Source organism: Ranitomeya imitator, chromosome 5 (assembly GCF_032444005.1).
Source record: "Ranitomeya imitator isolate aRanImi1 chromosome 5, aRanImi1.pri, whole genome shotgun sequence".
NCBI classification, from domain to species: Eukaryota; Metazoa; Chordata; class Amphibia; order Anura; family Dendrobatidae; genus Ranitomeya; species Ranitomeya imitator.
In genome coordinates this window covers 112,071,496-112,091,431 of record NC_091286.1, presented here as the reverse complement: position 1 = coordinate 112,091,431, position 19,936 = coordinate 112,071,496, and the positions used below count along the sequence as shown (strand labels likewise).

General features: G+C 46.0%; 1 protein-coding gene across 7 annotated transcripts in view; it reads right to left on the bottom strand.

Annotated features, from left to right (window-relative positions):
- LOC138681513 (heterogeneous nuclear ribonucleoprotein L-like) overlaps positions 1-19,936 on the bottom strand; it is a 193,298-nt gene that overhangs the window by 139,721 nt on the left and 33,641 nt on the right. For all 7 annotated transcript variants that reach the window (XM_069769075.1, XM_069769076.1, XM_069769077.1 and 4 more), the window contains exons 3-6: positions 18,407-18,641; positions 17,633-17,718; positions 8,219-8,315; positions 8,066-8,138 (exon numbers count right to left, since the gene is read on the bottom strand). In XM_069769075.1, coding sequence (XP_069625176.1) covers positions 8,066-8,138; positions 8,219-8,315; positions 17,633-17,718; positions 18,407-18,641 — 491 coding nt within the window. The remainder of the gene's footprint in view (positions 1-8,065; positions 8,139-8,218; positions 8,316-17,632; positions 17,719-18,406; positions 18,642-19,936) is intronic.

Sequence of the window (19,936 nt, the reverse complement as noted above, 5' to 3'; positions counted from 1 at the left end):
CTTTTTCCAGCCTCAGGAGTTCCCAGTGTAGCCATCCCATCCTCTGCATCCTTCAACTCATCAACTGCCGCCCTTTCTGCCTCCCTCGTCCTCCGCTTACACCTACTAATATCTCTAAACAGTAGTCCTCTCAGATACGCCTTCATTGCATCCCAAATCGTAAGAGCGTCTGTACTCCCATCATTCAAAACAAAGAACTCCGCCACCTCTCGTCCTATACTTTCCAACTCAATACTATGTAACCAATTAGGGTGAATCTTCCATTCTCTCCCATTTACAGACGGTGTCCCCGCCAATTTAAACTCCACCTCAATTGGGCTGTGGTCCGATAAGGCCCTTGGCAGATATCTCACCTCTCCAACCAGTGTGTCTAAGAGCCTATTACCCAGAGCCATGTCAATTCTAGAAAGCGTGGCATGCGCCGGCGAGTAACATGAATACCCTCTCTCCCCAACATGTCTGACCCTCCAAAGGTCAATCATACCTATCTCATGTATATAGGTGCCAAATGTTGTAGTATGTCCCCCCCGACCTATTCTGGGTGTTTTTATTTTTATCCCAAAAGTCATCACAGATGTTATTTAGGTCCCCAATAATCATCAGTGGTGTCGGCCCCCATCGTTCCACTCGCTTCAATACTTCTCTAATCTTTCTGCTTGAGTAGGGAGGTGGAATAAACATTGCTGCAATACATACTCTCACTCCATACAATATACACTGTATTAATACATACTGACCATCCGCATCCACACAAACCTTCACCTCTTCATACTGTACTCCCGCTGGAACCAAAATTGACACTCATCTTGCATACGTGGAGAAGGTAGAGTGATATCCCTTCTGAATCCAACGTCTATTTAAGACATCCACTTTCTCCCTTACCAAGTGCGTCTCCAGCAAACATATCATTGAGGCCCGTTGGTCTCTTGCATATTGCAAACTCGCGGCTCGTCTGGATTTCTCCGCCATGCCTCTCACATTCCAGCTCAAAATCTTAAAACGGCCCCCCATCGATTGGCTCATCTTTTCTAAATGTATCATTCTTGACCATGAGCTGTCTAACTTCCCTAACCCCCCTATCCCAACTCTCCCTCCCACCCTTCCCCCCTCACAACTAACCATTCCGCCTCTTTTCAAGAGTGGGGCATCATCGCCCATAGCGAACACTCCGTTTGGCATTACCTTGCCAACCCTCCTCCCGCCACTGTACATAGCAGAATTCCATACATTCTTTAAGATATCGCAAAATTTCAACATAGGGTAACCTGTAAATGCAAGAAGCCTAAACAAACTTATAATATGCCGCTTACCCTTCCTCCCCCTTTCCCAGCCGCCATTTCAGCATTCCCTTAACTTTAACTGATTACAACCCAGCTCCACTCTTCACCTCCCATAACCCCTGAATTGTTAATCACAAGTCTCTTTTCCAACTGACAGAAGTAATCACATTCAGGGTCACCCCACCGTTTCAATCTCCTTTTCCTTTAAGCCTTTTAGCATTACATAGTAACATAGTAACATAGTTAGTAAGGCCGAAAAAAGACATTTGTCCATCCAGTTCAGCCTATATTCCATCATAATAAATCCCCAGATCTACGTCCTTCTACAGAACCTAATAATTGTATGATACAATATTGTTCTGCTCCAGGAAGACATCCAGGCCTCTCTTGAACCCCTCGACTGAGTTCGCCATCACCACCTCCTCAGGCAAGCAATTCCAGATTCTCACTGCCCTAACAGTAAAGAATCCTCTTCTATGTTGGTGGAAAAACCTTCTCTCCTCCAGACGCAAAGAATGCCCCCTTGTGCCCGTCACCTTCCTTGGTATAAACAGATTAATGTCAATCCACTGAGTAGCTTCCTCCGGTTTCTGAAAAAAGTGAATTTTGTCAAACGCAACCACCCTCAGTCTTGCTGGAAACATCATGGAGTACTGCACTCCCAGCTCCCTCAGCCGTCTCTTGATACCCGTGAACATCATCCGTTGCTTCTGAACCAAAGCAGAATAGTCTGGGTAAATAGCAATTCTTTGGCCTTCAACTGTCAGATCCGTCATGTCTCTAGCCTTCCTCAGGATAATGTCTCTGTAATTTAGAATTTTGTCGAGCATGGTACGGGGATTCGCTCCAGGGACAGGTGGTTTCGGTGGGACCCTATGTGCTCTCTCCACTGCGAACACTTTTGTCAGCGCCATATCTCCAAAAGTCTCTAACAGCCATTTTTCAATATACTCAGTTGGATTTCTCCCTTCCGCTTTTTCAGGGATGCCCACTATGCGTATATTATTTCTTCTGGACCTATTCTCAAGGTCCTCATTTTTTGCCGCCAATTCAGCTATTGCTTGAGTGAACTTCTCAGCTTTTTGCAGCTGAACTGTATGATCTTCTGCAGTGCTCACTCTCTCCTCTACCTCCCCCACACGTTTGTCAATCTTCTGCATGGCTGCATTTATCTGGGCTGTGTCCCCCTTAACCTCCTGTATCTGTAAGGTCAGAGACTGTTTACATGAAGAGACCAGCGCAAAAACGTCTTAGGGTAGGCTCAGCTTCTGGCGCCATATCCTCAGGTCCTCCTACTGCCACCGCCATATTGCTCTCCTTTCTCCCCTGTTGTACCTCATGCTCTCCTGCTGGGCTCTCTTCCTCTTCCTCTGTATCAGCACCGGTTTCCTCCTCTGCGGCCTCCACTCTTGCAAACTGCTGGAGCTTTGCCGCCACCTCCATGCGCTTCTTACATGCGGCGTTCTCTTTATCCGCCTTCTCCCTTGCATCGGCGCCATCTTGGCTTGCGCCTGCATCCCCAGCTCCCGCGTCCTTCTGCCTTCTCCTAGTCATGTTCTCCGTTAACGGAGCTGCCGCTCAGCACCGCTGGACTCTCTGGGTCTCCCCGCAGCCGGTAAGCCCCCCTTGGAGCCAATCAGCAGCGGCAGTACAGGATTTTATTATGTACAGCAGCGGGAGCTCTCTGCCGCACGTCCGCTAACATGGACACTCAGGCCACGCCCCCCAGCTCTCTGCCCTTTACTGATCCAGCCATCTGGCCCATCAAGAGTCACTCATTTCATCAGTCCATAAAACCTTTCAGTCTTAAGTTATTTCTTGACGTTTTTTCCTATGTTTCTGGTTCAAAGGTGGTCGTTTTTCAGCCTTCCTTACCTTGGCCATGTCCCTGAGTATCGGACACCTTGTGCTTTTTGTTACTCCAGTAACGTTGCAGCTCTGAAATATGGCAAAACTGGTGGCAAATGGCATCTTGGCAGCTTCACGCTTGATTTTCCTCAATTCATGGGCAGTTATTTTGCATCTTTTTTTGCTCAAAACGCTTTGGCGACCCTGTTGGCTATTTGCCATGAAACGCTTGATTGTTCGGTGATCACACTTTAAAAGTTTGGCAATTTCAAGACTGCTGCATCCCTCTGCAAGACATCTCACAATTTTGATCTTTTCAGAGCCCGTCAAATCTCTCTTTTTTTGCCAAAGGAAAGGAAGTTGCCTAATAATTAAGCACACCTTATATAGGGTTTTGATGTCATTAGACAACTTCCCTCCTCATTACAGAGATGCACATCACCTGATTTACTTAATTGGTAGTTGGCTCTCAAGCCTGAACATCAGACCGCTCCTATGTAGCTGAATTACAGGCTTGCTATGAACGCCTACCACAGGGTGGCGCTCACAGCAAGCCGGCATCGGCAACCATAGAGGTCTCAAGGAGACCTCTGGTTACTATGCCGATGCATCGCTGACCCCCGATCATGTGACGGGGGTCGGCGATGCGCACATTTCCGGCCGGATGGCCAGAAGCGGTAATTAAATGCCGCTGTCAGCGTTTGACAGCGGCATTTAACTAGTTAATAGCAGCGGGTGGATCGCGATTCCACTCGCCCCTACTGCGCGCACATGTCAGCTGTACAAAACAGCTAACATGTCGCGGCTTTGATGTGGGCTCACCGCCAGAGCCACCTCAAAGCAGGGGATCTGACCTCGTGCGTACTATCCCGTTCAAGGTCAGAAAGTAGTTGAGATTAAATTTTTTTCTCAAAATTAGTTAAAAAAAAAAAAATTTAAATTGCGCTATTTTCCATAGTCTGAATGGGTGAGGGCTTATATTTTGCGTGCCGAGCTGACGTTTTTCACTTTACCATTTTGGTACAGATACAAGCTTTTGATCGCCCGTTATTGCACTTTAATGCAATTTTGCAACGACTAAACAAAAAATGTCATTTTGGCATTTTGACTTTTTCTCATTACGTCGTTTTAACGGTCGGGTTAATTTTTTTTTGTTTTTTAGACTGGGTGATTCTGAACGCGGCAATACCAAATGCGTTTGATTTCTTTATTGTTTTATTTTGAATGGTGCAAAGGGGGATGATTTGAAATTATAATTTTTTTTATTTTTTTTTACTCTTAGCATGCTTCAATAGTCCCCATGGGAGACTAGAATCTGCCATAATTTGATCGGCTCTGCTACATACAGGCGATGATCAGTTAGCCTGTATGCAGTAGAAATGACCACATGCTATGAGCACCGACCATCGGGCGGCGTTCAAAGCAATCTGGCAGTGACAACCATAGAGGACTGTTGGAGACCTCTGGTTGTTATGCCAACCCATCGGTGACCCATGATCACGTGAGAGGGTCACGATGGACAGGCTTTCTGGTGCGCTTGACGGAACCACGAGTTAAATGTCGCTGTCAGAGATTGACAGCGGCATTTAACTAGGTAACAGTAGCAGGTGGATTGAGATTCCACCCACTGCTGTTAGAAGCACATGTCAGCTGTTCAAAACAGCTGACGTGTCGGAAAAGATGTGGGCTCAGCGCCGAAGCCCACATCAAAAGGAGGAGTCAGACATCAGCATATTATTACGCCCGATGTCAGAAAGGGGGTTAATGTGAAAGTGATAGAAAATAGAGAACAGAAATACAAAAGGGCACTTCATTTATGTACCATCTACCTGCTGCATTTGACAGGATTAAATGAATTAACACAAAAGGTTCTAGAAAACAAAAGGATTGTGCAGCTAAAAAGTCTTGTACAGTGAGAAGGATTTGCAGTAACATTACTTAAGGAGTTTTCCCAACAAATAAAGAACATTTTAATCAACATATCTTGGAATAAAAATAAATTCCACAAATGTGCTGTATCTGACAGTGCAGGAACATGGTCTGATCATAACACATCTCTTGGGCCGGGGAGAACGCAAAGGAGTATACAGACAGAACAGCAGCGGATCACAGCTGCAGCTTTATGTGAGGTAAAGTGTTTGCTACTTGTTTTTAAACACGTTTACCTCACAGAAAGAATCAGCTGCGATCCCCTGCTGTCCTGTCTGTATACTCTCTTTTGCTTCCTTTCCTGCCCAGGAGATGTGCATCTCATCTCCAGATGACTGCTTCTGCCTGAAGATATCTGGCCGGTAAGCGATGCGGCACAAAACGTGCAGTGAGCTGCACGTGTGAGGAAGTGCACAGGAACCATTAATGGCCGTGGGGATGCAGGAGGCAGTGTCTCAATGGGCAAGAAGCATCAAGAACGTGGGCGGAGCTGTCGGTCTAGGCCGAAGCCTACATTTGCGGGTGCCAGACGGAGAAAGGGAGTAGTGCACGCTACAGCAGCCCTCCTGCCAAAAAGAGACCCAGGCCCCAGGTTTTACTCACAAAAAGAATCAGCTGTGATCCAGTGCTGTCCTGTCTGTATACTCTTTTGCTTCCTTCCCTGCCCAGGAGCTGTGGTGTGGTCAGACCATATTCCTGTACGGTCAGACACGACCTTTACACAATACACAGCAGGGGCACATTTATAAGATTTTCTCAACACAAGGTTTATTTATCTTTATTCACATTTTTTATACACACCCAATTGTGGTACTCCTTAGTATCCCAAAGTCAGTTTATTAACCCCTTACCGGCATCGGACGTACTATACCGTCCGATGCCGGCTCCCCTGCTTTGATGCAGGGCTCCGCGGTGAGCCCGCACCAAAGCCGGGACATGTCAGCTGTTTTGAACAGCTGACATGTGCCCGTAATAGGCGCGGGCAGAATCGCGATCTGCCCGCACCTATTAACTAGTTAAATGCCGCTGTCAAACGCAGACAGCGGCATTTAACTACCGCTTCCGGCCGGGCGGCCGGAAATGACGTCATCGCCGACCCCCGTCACATGATCGGGGGTCGGCGATGCTTGTATATTGTAACCATATGGTTACTGATTGCCCGTCGCTGTGAGCGCCACCCTGTGGTCGGCGCTCACAGCACACGTGCAATTCTGCTACATAGCAGCGATCAGCAGATCGCTGCTATGTAGCAGAGCCGATCGGGTTGTGCCTGCTTCTAGCCTCTCATGGAGGCTATTGAAGCATAACAAAAGTTAAAAAAAAAAGTTTAAAAAAATGTGAAAAAAATAAAAAAAAACATAAAAGTTTAAATCACCCCCCTTTCGCCCCAATCAAAATAAATCAATAAAAAAAAATATCAAATCTACGCATATTTGGTATCGCCGCGCTCAGAATCGCCCGATCAAATAAAAAAAAGTATTAACCTGATCGCTAAACAGCGTAGCGGGAAAAAAACTCGAAACGCCAGAATTACGTTTTTTTTGGTCGCCGCGACATTGCATTAAAATGCAATAACGGGCGATCAAAAGAACGTATCTGCACCGAAATGCTATCATTAAAAACGTCATCTCGGCACGCAAAAAATAAGCCCTCAACCGACCCCAGAGCACGAAAAATGGAGACGCTACGAGTATCGGAAAATGGCGCAATTTTTTTTTTTTTTTTAGCCAAGTTTGGAATTTTTTTTCACCACTTAGATAAAAAATAACCTAGTCATGTTTGGTGTCTATGAACTCGTAATGACCTGGAGAATCATAATGGCAGGTCATTTTTAGCATTTAGTGAACCTAGCAAAAAAGCCAAACAAAAAACCAATGTGGGATTGCACTTTTTTTGCAATTTCACCGCACTTGGAATTTTTTTCCCGTTTTCTAGTACACGACATGCTAAAACCAATGATGTCGTTCAAAAGTACAACTCGTCCCGCAAAAAATAAGCCCTCATGGCCAAATTGACGGAAAAATAAAAAAGTTATGGCTCTGGGAAGGAGGGGAGCGAAAAACGAACACGGAAAAACGAAAAATCCCCTGGTCATGAAGGGGTTAAAATGTACTTTGCTCCTGGGAAAAACCCTTTAAGTTAATGTGCATCCAGGTGACAGCTTTCTTGGAGCAATGACACTATATTCAATCCTTGCAAGTATGCAGAGGGCTTTCCCATGTCCATCTCTAGGAGCCTGTGGTGATGATGATGCATGCAGAATGCAGTCAGTGAGTTGCAAGTCTGTGGTTTTAAGAAGAATATTTCCCGAGAGCGGATGCCGATATGATGCATGAAGAGTCAGCTTGTTGGATGATCCTCCGATAGACTTCTGAATGCCTTGTTCGATGAGATGCAGTGTGCAAGTTTAAGGATTGTTAGTACATCCCTTCCCTCAGCATACAGATAGAAAGCAAGGGGGAAACAGGATTTGGATGTTTCGCCCCCAGCAGTTCGTCCCCTGGTACATTTACTTCACCTGTGGGAAGTTATACCATCCACCTGCCATACCATCACTCCAGAAGACCCCTTTAAGCAGCGTCGGTCCCTACTCACCGAATACCACAGGTGGCACCACGAACAAACTTTATTCTTAAACTCCCTTTAAAGACCTTTCCCTTTACTTGGGCACCCAGGGCCACGGACTGGGTCGCAGCCACCGTGACGTCCCCTTCAAGTACCGAACCAGGTACTGAGTACCCTACTGCCCTGGCGGGCGACTCAACTTGGCGTAACGAACAGGATGTACCCGGGGCAACTGCTGGGGGAGAAACATCCTATAACCGGGGAAAACCGGGAATAGATCTGTTCAGAGAAACGGTACTGCAGGCATGTCAGTATGTGGGGCTTCTCTTGATATCTGAATGTTCACCAAACTGCCCTAAAACTCGACATATGGTCTTAACCAAAATGGAGCCATACACCACATTTACCCAGGTCTTAAAAAAAAAAGATTATAAAACTCCTACCTGGTCTGTTCATGGAACTTATGGTGTAATCCCAACTATCATTGTTGTTCCGAATAACTTTCAGACGAGCGGGCTGTGACCAATGAAACAAATGGTTAACGTCACTGCAGATGTGGACACTGTAAAGGTACAGACAGAGCGAACACCACTTACCCTGGCGTATTCTATGTTTAGTTTGCCGCATCCGGTGAAAAGGTCTGTTCCATTCAATGCAGCTCTGGCCTTCTGGGCACCATACACATTCTTAAATGTACAAAGGAGTTAAGGAACATGGATGAACACTAGGTAATACCCCAAAGCAAACTAATATCAATCAGGTGGCTGCCAGACACACAGTGGGTGGGAAATATGTATCACAGAAGAGTATGTCCTCTGTGATGTAAATGTTGAGTAATGCTCTAGCAGGCAGAGTCCTAAGAGAGGGCTTAATTGACCATGAAAGGCTGGGTTTAATGCGAGCAGCTGAAGAGTTGGGCGGAAAAGCTACTCACCATATCTCCACCCCTGGGTGTAGTTCACATTTTATAATGAGGCCTATTTAGCTCACAGGTGGTCTGTGTATGGAAGTTTGCAGACTTACAGGATTGTGCTTCTATGCTAAAACACTAAAGAAGATGGACTCTATCCCAGGCATGCAAACTTGCACTATTGTATGTACTTGATACTTTGTGTTTCACTTTGTGCCAGACAAGGGCTACATTTAAGTTTTCCTGTGATGTGGTTTATGATATAAAAACACCTTTCCATAAGTAAGCAAAGAGGTGGAACTTTATAATAGGTCCACAATGCATGGACTGGCTGCGAGCAGTCATATAGAAATATATGTAGCTGTTGTGCTCCTGTCGGGAAACCTGCAGCCAAGTCCATGCATTGCGGTCAATGCTTGGATCACTTTGCACGGATGTCTGTCTTCTCCCTCCTCAACTAATCAAGTTAGTCATTCTAAATTCACTGAATCGGCAGGATGAGTTTTACAGAGAGATCTGTTGCCCATGCACATTTATGGAGAAGGATGGAGCAGATTGAGAGAAAGAGAGAGACACAGATGCTCCTGCTGTTATCAAGCGATCCTGTACAGCCATTTGTGAGGGGAGAAAGATCTATTTCCTATATGACTCACACACACACACACACACACACACACACACACACACACACACACACACACACACACACACAGTCTGCTGTACACAGCTAACAAAAATATCAGCTAGTTTACTCCTTATCTGTAGCAGAGTTCATAGAAAACAGCCATTTTAAAAAATAGGTTTTAGAAAAGAAAAATAAATGTCCTGAAATAAAGAAATAACCATTACTGAGCCGAAAAATCCCCAACGGAGCCAGAAATATCACTCAGGTCGCCCACTGTCCTGCTAGGATGACATCCCCATGCATTGTTCACATGATCACTGCAGCCAATCACCAGCCTTAGTTGTGTGAAGTTTTCATGTATGGCAAGTGGCTGCAGCGGTTAAATAAATTGTCAGGAATCCCACCGTGCTGCCACCAATATGTCATAAATCCCACCGGATATGTCAGGGATCCCATTAATCTGTCATGGTTCACGGGGAAGATACCTTTATCAGGGGGGCGTGGCCTGAACGTTCATGTGAGCGGACGCGTGACAGAGCGCTCCCGCTGCCAAAGTTAATATTATCCTTATAAGCCGCAGCTGAGCGGCGATTCACAGCGCTTACCGGCTGCAGGAGAGTCCCGGGAGTGCGGCGGTGAATAGCGGCGGCCCCGAGGTCGGTGAACATGACCAGGAGGAGACAAAGAGACGCCGGAGCCGGCGAGGCAGGGACCGGCCAAGATGGCGCCGACGCCAGGGAGAAGGCGGAGAAGGACAACGCGGCATGCCAGAAGAGAATGTCGGCGGCGGCAAAGCTCCAGCAGTTTGCTAGAGTGGAAGCCGCAGGGAACACAGGAAAAGCAGAGGAGGACGACGGAGTGGACACAGACACAGAAGGAGAGGAGGAAAGCCCAGCAGAGGAGCAGGAGGTACAACAGGGGAGCAGGGATGGTGACATGGCGGTGGTAGTAGGGGGACCTGAAGATAAGGAGTCAGGAGCAGAGCCCACCCTTAGAGATGTCTTTGCACTGGTATCATCCTGCAAACAATCCCTGACCCAGCAGATACAGGAGGTTAAAGGGGATACAGCCCAGATAAATGCAGCCCTGCAGAAGATTGACAAACGTGTGGGGGCTGTGGAGGAAAGAGTGAGCACGGCAGAAGACCATATACTGCAGCTGCAGAAAGCGGAGAGGAAGTTTGCTCAAACGATATCGGAGCTAGCTGCAAAAAATGAGGATCTGGAGAATAGGTCCAGAAGAAATAACATTCGCATAGTGGGTGTCCCTGAAAAAACTGAGGGGAGGAATCCCACGGAGTATATTGAAAGCTGGCTCCTTGAGACTTTTGGTGATGCAGCACTGACAAAAGTATTTGCGGTAGAGAGAGCCCACAGGGTCCCACCGAAACCACCTGTCCCTGGAGCAAGTCCCTGTACCATGCTTGCCAAAATCCTAAACTACAGAGACAGAGACATTATCCTGAGGAAGGCTAGAGACATGACGGATCTGACAATTGGAGGTCAAAGAATTGCTATTTACCCTGACTATTCCGCCCTGGTACAGAAACAACGGATGATGTTCACGGGTATCAAGAGACGGCTGAGAGAACTGGGAGTGCAATACTCCATGATGTTTCCGGCACGACTGAGAGTGGTAGCGATGGATAAGATTCACTTTTTCCAGACGCCGGAGGACGCTACCCAGTGGATAGATCTTAACGCTAAAAAACTTAAAGGGAAAGGAGATTGAAAATGTGGGGCGGGTTGGTCGGGAGGTATCTTAATTCTTTCAAAAAGGGGAAAAAAAAGAGATTGACTGATAGTACACTGGTAATTGAAATGTGAAGGTTGAAGGGTGGAGTTGGGTATTACTCAGGGAACGCACTGGGAGAGCTGGTGCGGCGGTGAAATATGAGGGAGGAAGGGTGTGCAGCGTACTAAAAAGTTTATTTAGTTTCTTGCAGTTGTAATATAATACAGGTTTAATTATACTGTTCTTCTAAGAATTGCGCCGAATTCTGTTATAAACGGTAGCGGGAGGCGGAAAGAGAAGGTTTAGCAAGAGTGTTTGCAACGGGTGATGGTGCCCCACTCTTGATAAGAGGCAGAATGTATAATATTGGGGGGTGTGGGGGAGGGGGGGGGAGGGGTGAGGGTGGGGAGGGAAGTTAGACAGCTCAGAACCGGGAGCATTGACATAACTAAGGATGATGAGTTGGGCTTAGGCAGAACTCGGAATGCCCTCGGTGCTCACAATCCCAGGCGGGGATATTGCATATGATGTGGCAGTGCCCTAGACTGTCCTCCTTCTGGATAGTTGTTTTAAATCGTATTGAACTGGTGTATGGATGTTCTGTCCCTAGGGTTCCACTGACTTGCATATTGGGATATGTGGAGGAAATTGTTACGGACAACATGTTTAAAATAGCTATTGCACGATTGTTATTCATTGCTAGGAAATTGATCGCCAAATTTTGGATTAGAGAGGAACCTCCAACAAGAAAAGACTTTCTTAAGCAAGCGGAGCATATACTTACTTTGGAGAAAAGTATCTACACCAAAAGGAATAAGCTGGACATCTTCCACAAGCTGTGGCAACCGTGGATGGACTTGAATTAGGATGATAAATGAGAATTTAGGGAACCTAGTATTCAATGGAAATATAACGGATGTTTATTCAAATGTTTGTATGATGATGGGAAGTGGGGTGGCTCTGGCTGAGGTCTCTGGGGTTGGGCGGGGTGGGGGGGCTCTGAGTCGGGGGGAAAAAGTTATCTGTAAATGTTTAATGAAACATTGCCATGAGAATTATTCTGATTGTTTATTCTTTGCGGATAATAAAAATCTATCTGATAAAAAAAAAGGATGATGAGTCACATAATAGGGGACCGCTTTAAGATATTGAGCTGGAATGTGAGAGGCCTGGCGGATAAGTCTAGGAGAGCTGCAAGCTTGCAGTATGCGAAGGATCAACGGGCTTCTATGATATGCTTGCTAGAGACGCACTTGATACAGGAGAAAGTGGACGTACTAAATAGACGTTGGATACAGAAAGGGTATCACTCTACCTTCTCGACGTACTCAAGAGGTGTGTCAGTGTTGGTGCCGGCGGGAGTGCAGTATGAAGAGGTGAAAGTATGCGTGGATGCTGAGGGTCAGTATGTGGTGATACAATGTATATTGTATGGAGTGAGATTGTGTGTTGCGGCAATGTATATTCCACCTCCATATTCAAGTAAGAAGATCAGGGAGGTATTGGAGAGGGTGGAACGATGGGAACCACTGCCACTCTTAATTATTGGGGATTTGAACAATATATGCGATGACTTTTGGGATAAAAATAAGAACGCCCAGAATAGGTCGGAGGGGCACACTACAACATTTGGAACCTATGTGCGTGAATTAGGCATGATTGATCTATGGAGAGTCAGACATGTTGGGGAGAGAGGATACTCGTGCTATTCGCCGGCTCATGCTACGCTATCCAGAATTGATATGGCACTGGGTAACCGCCTGTTGGACACAATGGTGGGGGAGGTGCGTTATCTGCAGAGGGCCCTTTCGGATCATAGTCCAATTGAGGTGGAGGTTAGGTTGTTGGGGACACGGACTACAAGCGGGAGAGAATGGAAGATCCATCCTAACTGGTTACAGAGTATTGACTTGGACGGTATAGGGAAGGAGGTGACGGAATTCTTTGCGTTAAATGATGGGAGTACTGATGCTCTGACTGTTTGGGATGCAATGAAAGCGTACCTGAGAGGGCTACTTTTTAGAGACATTAGTAGGTGTAAGAGGAGGACAAGGGAAGCGGAGAGAGTGGCATTGGAAGAGTTGAAAGCCGCGGAGGACGAGATGGTAGTACTGGGGACCTCCGAGGCAGAGAAAAGGTTGAGAACAGCGCAAAATTGTATGGAAAAGATTCTGCTGGGAAAAGCTGAAAGGAAGCGGGAGTTTCAGAGGGTGGCTTATTTTCAGGAGGGAGAAACAGTGGGACACATGCTATCGGTGGTAGCCGCGGCTCAGCGTAGTACCTCATATGTACACTCGTTGGTTTCGGATGGGGGGAGCAGGGTATCTGAAACACCTGATATTATAAAGGTCTTTGCGGACTTTTACGCGGACTTATATTCCTCCAGGGTCAATGAGTCAGCCGGAGATACGGAGACTTTCCTTGAGAGTCTGGGTCTTCCGAAATTGAGTGAGGAGGATAGGGTGAGCCTCGATGCCCCTATCACCGAGGAGGAACTGAGTCGGGCGCTGAAGTCTATGGCCAATGGGAAGGCACCTGGGGTTGATGGGTTACCAGCCGAAATCTATAAAAGTTTGGAGGAAGTGCTGATTCCCAGATTAAAGTTAGTACTGGAGGAGGCTGGATGTAAAGGGTATCTCCCAGCATCTATGAGGGAGGCTATTATAGTGGTTATTCCGAAGGAGGATAAGGATCTGGGGAAGCCTGAGTCATATCGGCCAATCTCTCTGTTAACCATTGATGTCAAACTCTTGGCCAAGGTGTTAGCTACCCGTCTGTCTAGTGTCATTACTAACCTTGTGCATCCGGATCAGTCTGGTTTTATGCCTGACAGATCTACAGCGGTTAATCTGCGGAGGCTGCATATGAACCTGCAGCTGAAGTCTGACAATTGTGGCCGAAGGGTTATTGCATCCTTGGACGCCCATAAGGCGTTTGACAGTGTGGAGTGGGGATATCTCTGGCGGGTGTTGAAATGTATGGGTATTGGCCCGCAATTTGTGGCGTGGACTCAACTGTTATATTCACTACCAACAGCTAGAATTAGAGTGAATGGGGAACTTTCTCAGCCTATAAAGCTGGCCAGAGGTACGAGGCAGGGTTGCCCACTGTCGCCCCTTCTGTTTGCCTTAGCTGTGGAGCCATTGGCCGCCAAGATCCGACAGTCGGATGAAGTCCCTGGGTTCAGTTATGGGAGTGTTGAGGAGAAGATTGCGTTATATGCAGACGACATCCTACTGTTCCTAGCGGACCCGGATGAAGCCTTGAATGGGGCTATCGAGATCGTTGGGAAATTTGGAGACTTATCGGGATTGAGGATAAACTGGGATAAATCGGTCCTCTTTGAGGTGGATGGGGTGGAGGAGAGCAGAAGTGAGCCATTGGGAGAGGGGCGGCTTAGGGTAGTATCCCTTTTCAGATACCTGGGAATATGGATCTCGATGCCAGTTACAGAGTTTCTGTATAGGAATTTGACACCTCTCGTGGGCGCCCTTAAAGCAAAAGTGGATGCATGGAATAAATTGCACTTATCGGTGGTGGGGAGGGTTAATCTAATTAAAATGGTTCTGATGCCCAAATTACTCTACGTCCTACATAACGCGCCAGTTTGGATTCCACGTGGGAAATTCCGGCAGATTAATGCTCTATTTAGAAGTCTGATATGGGGGAGGCGGTACCCACGTATTCGCCTGGAGACGCTTCAGCGACCCAAGGAAGATGGAGGATTGGCTTTACCCAATCCTGAGTTATACTTTCTTGCAGCCCAGAGCCAACATTTGAAGGGCTGGACACGGGAGGTGTCCTCCAGTGCGGTACAGCACTTGATGGAGAGGGTGACAGACCGACGACCGGTAGCGCAGTGTCTGGAGGATGGTTCCTTGGGAGTATTGGGGAAATTATACCCAACTATGTTTTTGATATATAAATTATGGACCAGACTGCGACAGATTCGGGGGGTTACGGGGCTGACTAAATTTACACCGATATGGTTTAATAATAATTTGGTTGAGTTTGCGGCCCTTGGAGTGCTGACGGAGTGGAGGGCCAAAGGAATCCACTTGGTGGCTCAGATAGTTCAACAACGAGGATTAAAGTCCTTTTCGCAGCTGCAAGGGGAGTTTGGACTGAGACCGACTGGGGAGTATCAATATGCTCAGATGAAACATGCTTTTAAAGCTCAAAACAGGGGCGGTGGTGTTGAGATCCAAGAGGACATAGTTCTGGAATACGTGTGTGGGGAAGGGTCCACAAGGGGAGTCATTACCACCCTTTATAAGGACCTTCTACATGCATATTTGTTAGACTTCCCTTTAAAAGCGAGAGCGAAATGGGAAAGAGATTTAGGCCCAATGGAGGATGAAACCTGGGAGTCGGTGTTGGAGTCGGTTCCACGAGTGTCGCTGAGCGAGCCGTATAGACTATCGCAGCTGTACATCTTGCACAGAGTCTATAAATCACCGGAAGTGTTGTGCAGAGCGGGGTTGCGTGCTGACTCTGAATGCCCGAGATGTAAGACTGGGAATGCAGGAATATACCACATGATGTGGACATGTCCAAGACTGGTTGCTTTCTGGTTGGTGGTAATGAGCCGTGTGGAAGGGGCGTATAAATGCAGAGTGCCGAGAGATCCGATAGTGTGTATACTAGGATATGTAGAGGAAATTAGAGTGGATAACATCTGGAAGATAGCAATAGCTAGGCTATTATACATGGCAAGGAAGGTAATAGCAAGGAACTGGATCAAGGAGGAACCGCCTACGAGGGGTGAATTCCTGAATTATGTTAAACATGGTCTCAATCTGGAAAAGGGGGTCTATAAAAGACGTGGGAAAATAGAAACGTTTGACAAAATGTGGTCTCCGTGGCTCGAGCTGGGATGAGTAGTTATGGGAAATGGGAGAGTGAGAGCCTCTGAAAGGAAGAGAGTGCTAGAGGAACAAGCGAACATAAGTGAGTCAAATGGCTCAAGGAACCATCAATACTGGTAACAAAAGTATAACTGGGAAGGAGCTGTCAGGGGAGGGGGAGGTTTGGGTATGGTTGGGATTGTTGGGGGTTTGGAAAATGTTAAAATTTTTGTAAAATACTGGACAGTGCATAAATTGTATTGTGCATGTTTGCTTTCAATAAAAAAAACTATTTAAACAAAAAAAAAAAAAAAAAAAAAAGATACCTTTATCATCCCCACCACTCACACCAATTTGTCATGAACCGGGGTTGTTTGGTTGTCCCTGGTTCCTTCTGAAGGGGATTTATCTATATCCCACTTCCGGTTTGGAACTTGCAGCTCTCTGGCTCCTCCCTTACCCTCAGGTCAGTCAGGGTACTGCTCCTAGGGTAATTAGTCACCAGAAAGGCTGGCTGCTACGTACTGGCTAATGGGCAAACTGCAGTGAGGGCGATACAACTACTCCCACTCACGCGAGAACAATATCAACGCCGCCGTCGCTACAAAGCCTACCAACGCACAGGACAAATCCGCTGCCACCAGCTCCGATTTCCTAATTATTAACGGGTCCGGAGCCATCCCCAATCAGTAGCGTAATTCACCTCAGAGGATGCGACAGTTCGTTATAGAGCAGGGAGAGACAAGCTAGTAGTTTTATATTTTACTCCAAAAAAGGTAGGAAGTGTTTACAAAGTATAAAAAGATATTATAAAGGAGACAAATCATATGTACAATACAATTACAAATAATAAAAGGATTAAAATTGAAACGAACAGTTACAAGTCGTTACGTCATTGCATCATCATGGCTGGCCATGTGCTGAGGAGGAGGGGTGAGCATATATCTAGATGCATAGCACATCTGTACAGCAGCTAGTCCCCAGACAAAAGACATGTGAAGACTGCTCGCTTCACTACTTATTTCCTAGCCTAAAACCCGGGCACTCCCCCTGTGGTGACATCACTTATACGCTGAAACCTCCCCTTTTCTTAGGAGGTATGAAATGCCATTTTTACGCGTATCACACTTTATGAACCTCGTATAAGAAAGCCACAATGATCAGGATGTGCCCCACATCATGGGGATTCTTTTAAGTGTAAACACGGAGTAATTACATGACCTGCTTACGGAGAAATCCACGCTTTGCACTCGTTGCGTTTAGCTGCTAGAGGTTTCAGTGAGTTTCTATTGAGGGACATCCGGAATATATAATTCTTATATCTCTAGCCCGGATCGGTGCCCCTATATATCACTTTAATAGAACAATAGAAGCTCATGGTTTCTACACCAGTTCCAACCAGTACCAGGTGGGAGGGGGAATGAGTAGTGTAGGGTGACTGGTCTGCCCGCAGCATAGAACCATATAAATTCTTGTGGGAGGGGTGAAATGAGGGGTTTAGGATTCTCACACACATGCGCACGCACGCACACACGCACGCACACACACACACCCCGAAGATTGGGGGGTGTCTGCCATGGAACCTTCTGGAACTAAGCTCACAATCTGACTTTTTTACATTATCGTGACAAATGATGGGACATCGTTAATACAGGACCATCTGTGCCGCAAGACCAGCAAAATGGTAGCATAAATGTGTATGCTCAAGTTAATGATTATACAGTCATCTTTCCCAACCTTTGACAAAGACAAGATGTGTATTTTAAGGTGTATATACATATAACCTTGTTAAGAAATACCAAGTCACAAACTGCAATGTCAGCTGTGCAAAAAAATTGAATGTGAGGTCCCCATAATATGTCAGATTGATTTCCCGGCTGCATTAAAAGGATATTCCACCATTGCTTTAATTGCATTCCTCCTAAAAATCACTATGCGTTCCACTTTTCCATGAGGGTTGAAGACAGAATAAATTATATCCTACAAAAGAAAGACAGGCAATTTAACAAAAAGACCATCCATGTACACATGTGAGGTTGCTTTAGTAAGTGGTGGCTTTTCTTTTGCTTGCACAGATAATTAAACTGAATGATGAAAATGCTTCAAAAATCCACAAAACAACTTTGGTGGCTATACGGTAGAATTTCTGCTGCACTCCTCTCATGTGTATGTCCCTGATAAGGACAGGAAAAACGCTTGTGGTTGTTTGAAGGAGGTGCTTTTGACCTCTTGTGTGCTCCTGTCTCTTTCAAGGATATGAAGACGGACTACCTCCTGATGGTGCTGTCATGAGGGACGTCCTGGAAAAAATATCTATACTCCCCCCTTAAGTGTCGGCACTCACGTGTGGTTATGTCATGGGCCCTGCGCCTATCAGTGATGGCGTCACTAACCCGCCATTGATCATACACGTAATAAAGAGAAGGCGAAAGATGCGGTTGGCCGCATACTTCCTCTTGCTTACTACTGCATCTGAAGGCTGGGACAGTAAACCCTAGGAATGCCAGTACCAACACCACTGGAACGGTGCCAGCACAGGAGGGGAGTATAAGTGTTTTTATTTTCATGGGGGCAGACATTCAGATCGAGAAGTTGTTGTCCTAGTGGTGACAACCCCTTTAAGGGGCCATGCCACAAATAGTTTCATACATAAATTTCTCTCACTTACCACTGAAACTGGATAGACTGCATTGTAGATGGAAATAAGAAGAACATTACTCCCACCGAAAGTGTCTTCAGTGACTGTTCTGGTAATCTTTTTGCTTGTGGAGTAGCTGAATAATGCCCGTTGACCTCCTATGAAGATTGGTTGATTTTGAGCAGAAGTCACACACATTTTCGAAAATTCTGTATTTTCAAATTCTACTAAAGCTTGCTGCTTGAAAGGCATCATCGTCACATAGCTAAAAAAGGCAAAAAATATATAAAATACAGTAAATAATTCTAAAACAGATCTATCATTCACACAACATTTATAATTGGACCGGTCAGCTCTCCTGAAATGTTTGGACTAATGGGGTTGTCCACTTTCATATTTTTTTGTCTATATCTTTAGTGATATGTAACACCTTGACCTTTACTTACCCTCCCTGGCTCATACGCTTCCTTTTTGCTGCTGCCCCAGTCCATGTTGAAAAGTTGTTACAGCGATGTCACGATGACTGCAGACAATCACTGAGCTCAGCGGTGATTTACACAACGTAAGCCTCAGTGCTCAGCGATTGGCCACAATCAACATGCATAGTGGCTGCAGCCAAACAGAGACCAGGGCAGCAACTCAGAGGCAGCGCCGCTTGACCCACAAGGGTCAAGTAAAGGTTCTCTTTATTAATATGTAATGTAACAAAATCCATTAAAAAGGGGATAATCTCTTTAATACTCGAATTGTCAACATCCATTCACGCTTTTCCACTTATCCAAAAAAATTGGACAGTTTTTAGCCCATGAGTCTATGCATCACTTTGCATCCATCCCCTCCCCCATGTTTTTTAAAACTCTTTTAAAAAGGGGTAAACTGTCTACATTTCTTCTTCTGCTGACATTTCCCCAAAGGCACAGTTAAAAACGGATGCAAAACAAACTGATGCCTCATGGATTTCATGAACTATAGATTTGGATGGACAAGTCTGGTGCAGAGAAGCAAATGAGAATAAAAAAAACATTAAATGCATATGGATGAGAAAAATGATGTGCGGAAAGCAGTCTACAAGAATAAAGAAAAAAAACAAAAAAAAAAAAATGATGCTCTAGAATTAAACACTCCATATTATGCGATTCCACTTGAAAATTTAATACCATTCTGTTGGAATGGGCGATACCATTGCCTTGTCAAAACTCAACTAAATATATACAGTGGCATGTAAACAAGCACCTCTGATCAAAATTACTGTTATTGTAAACAGTTAAGCAAGCTGAAGATGAAACTATATACCGTATACACTCGAGTATAGGCAGAGTCTGCATGGCCCCCCTCATCCCCATCGTGGTCCGCAGGGCTCCTCCTTATCCCCGTCGTGGTCGGCAGGGCCCCCCCTCATCCCCACCATGGTTTGCATGGCCCCCTTCATCCCCATCGGGGTATGCATGTCCCCCCCCCCCCCCCCCATCAAATAAGATATATATATATATATAACGCTGGGAGCGTCACTCTGTCCGAAGCCTCTATAGACTGCGCAAGCGCCGGCGCAGTCTGGGCCTC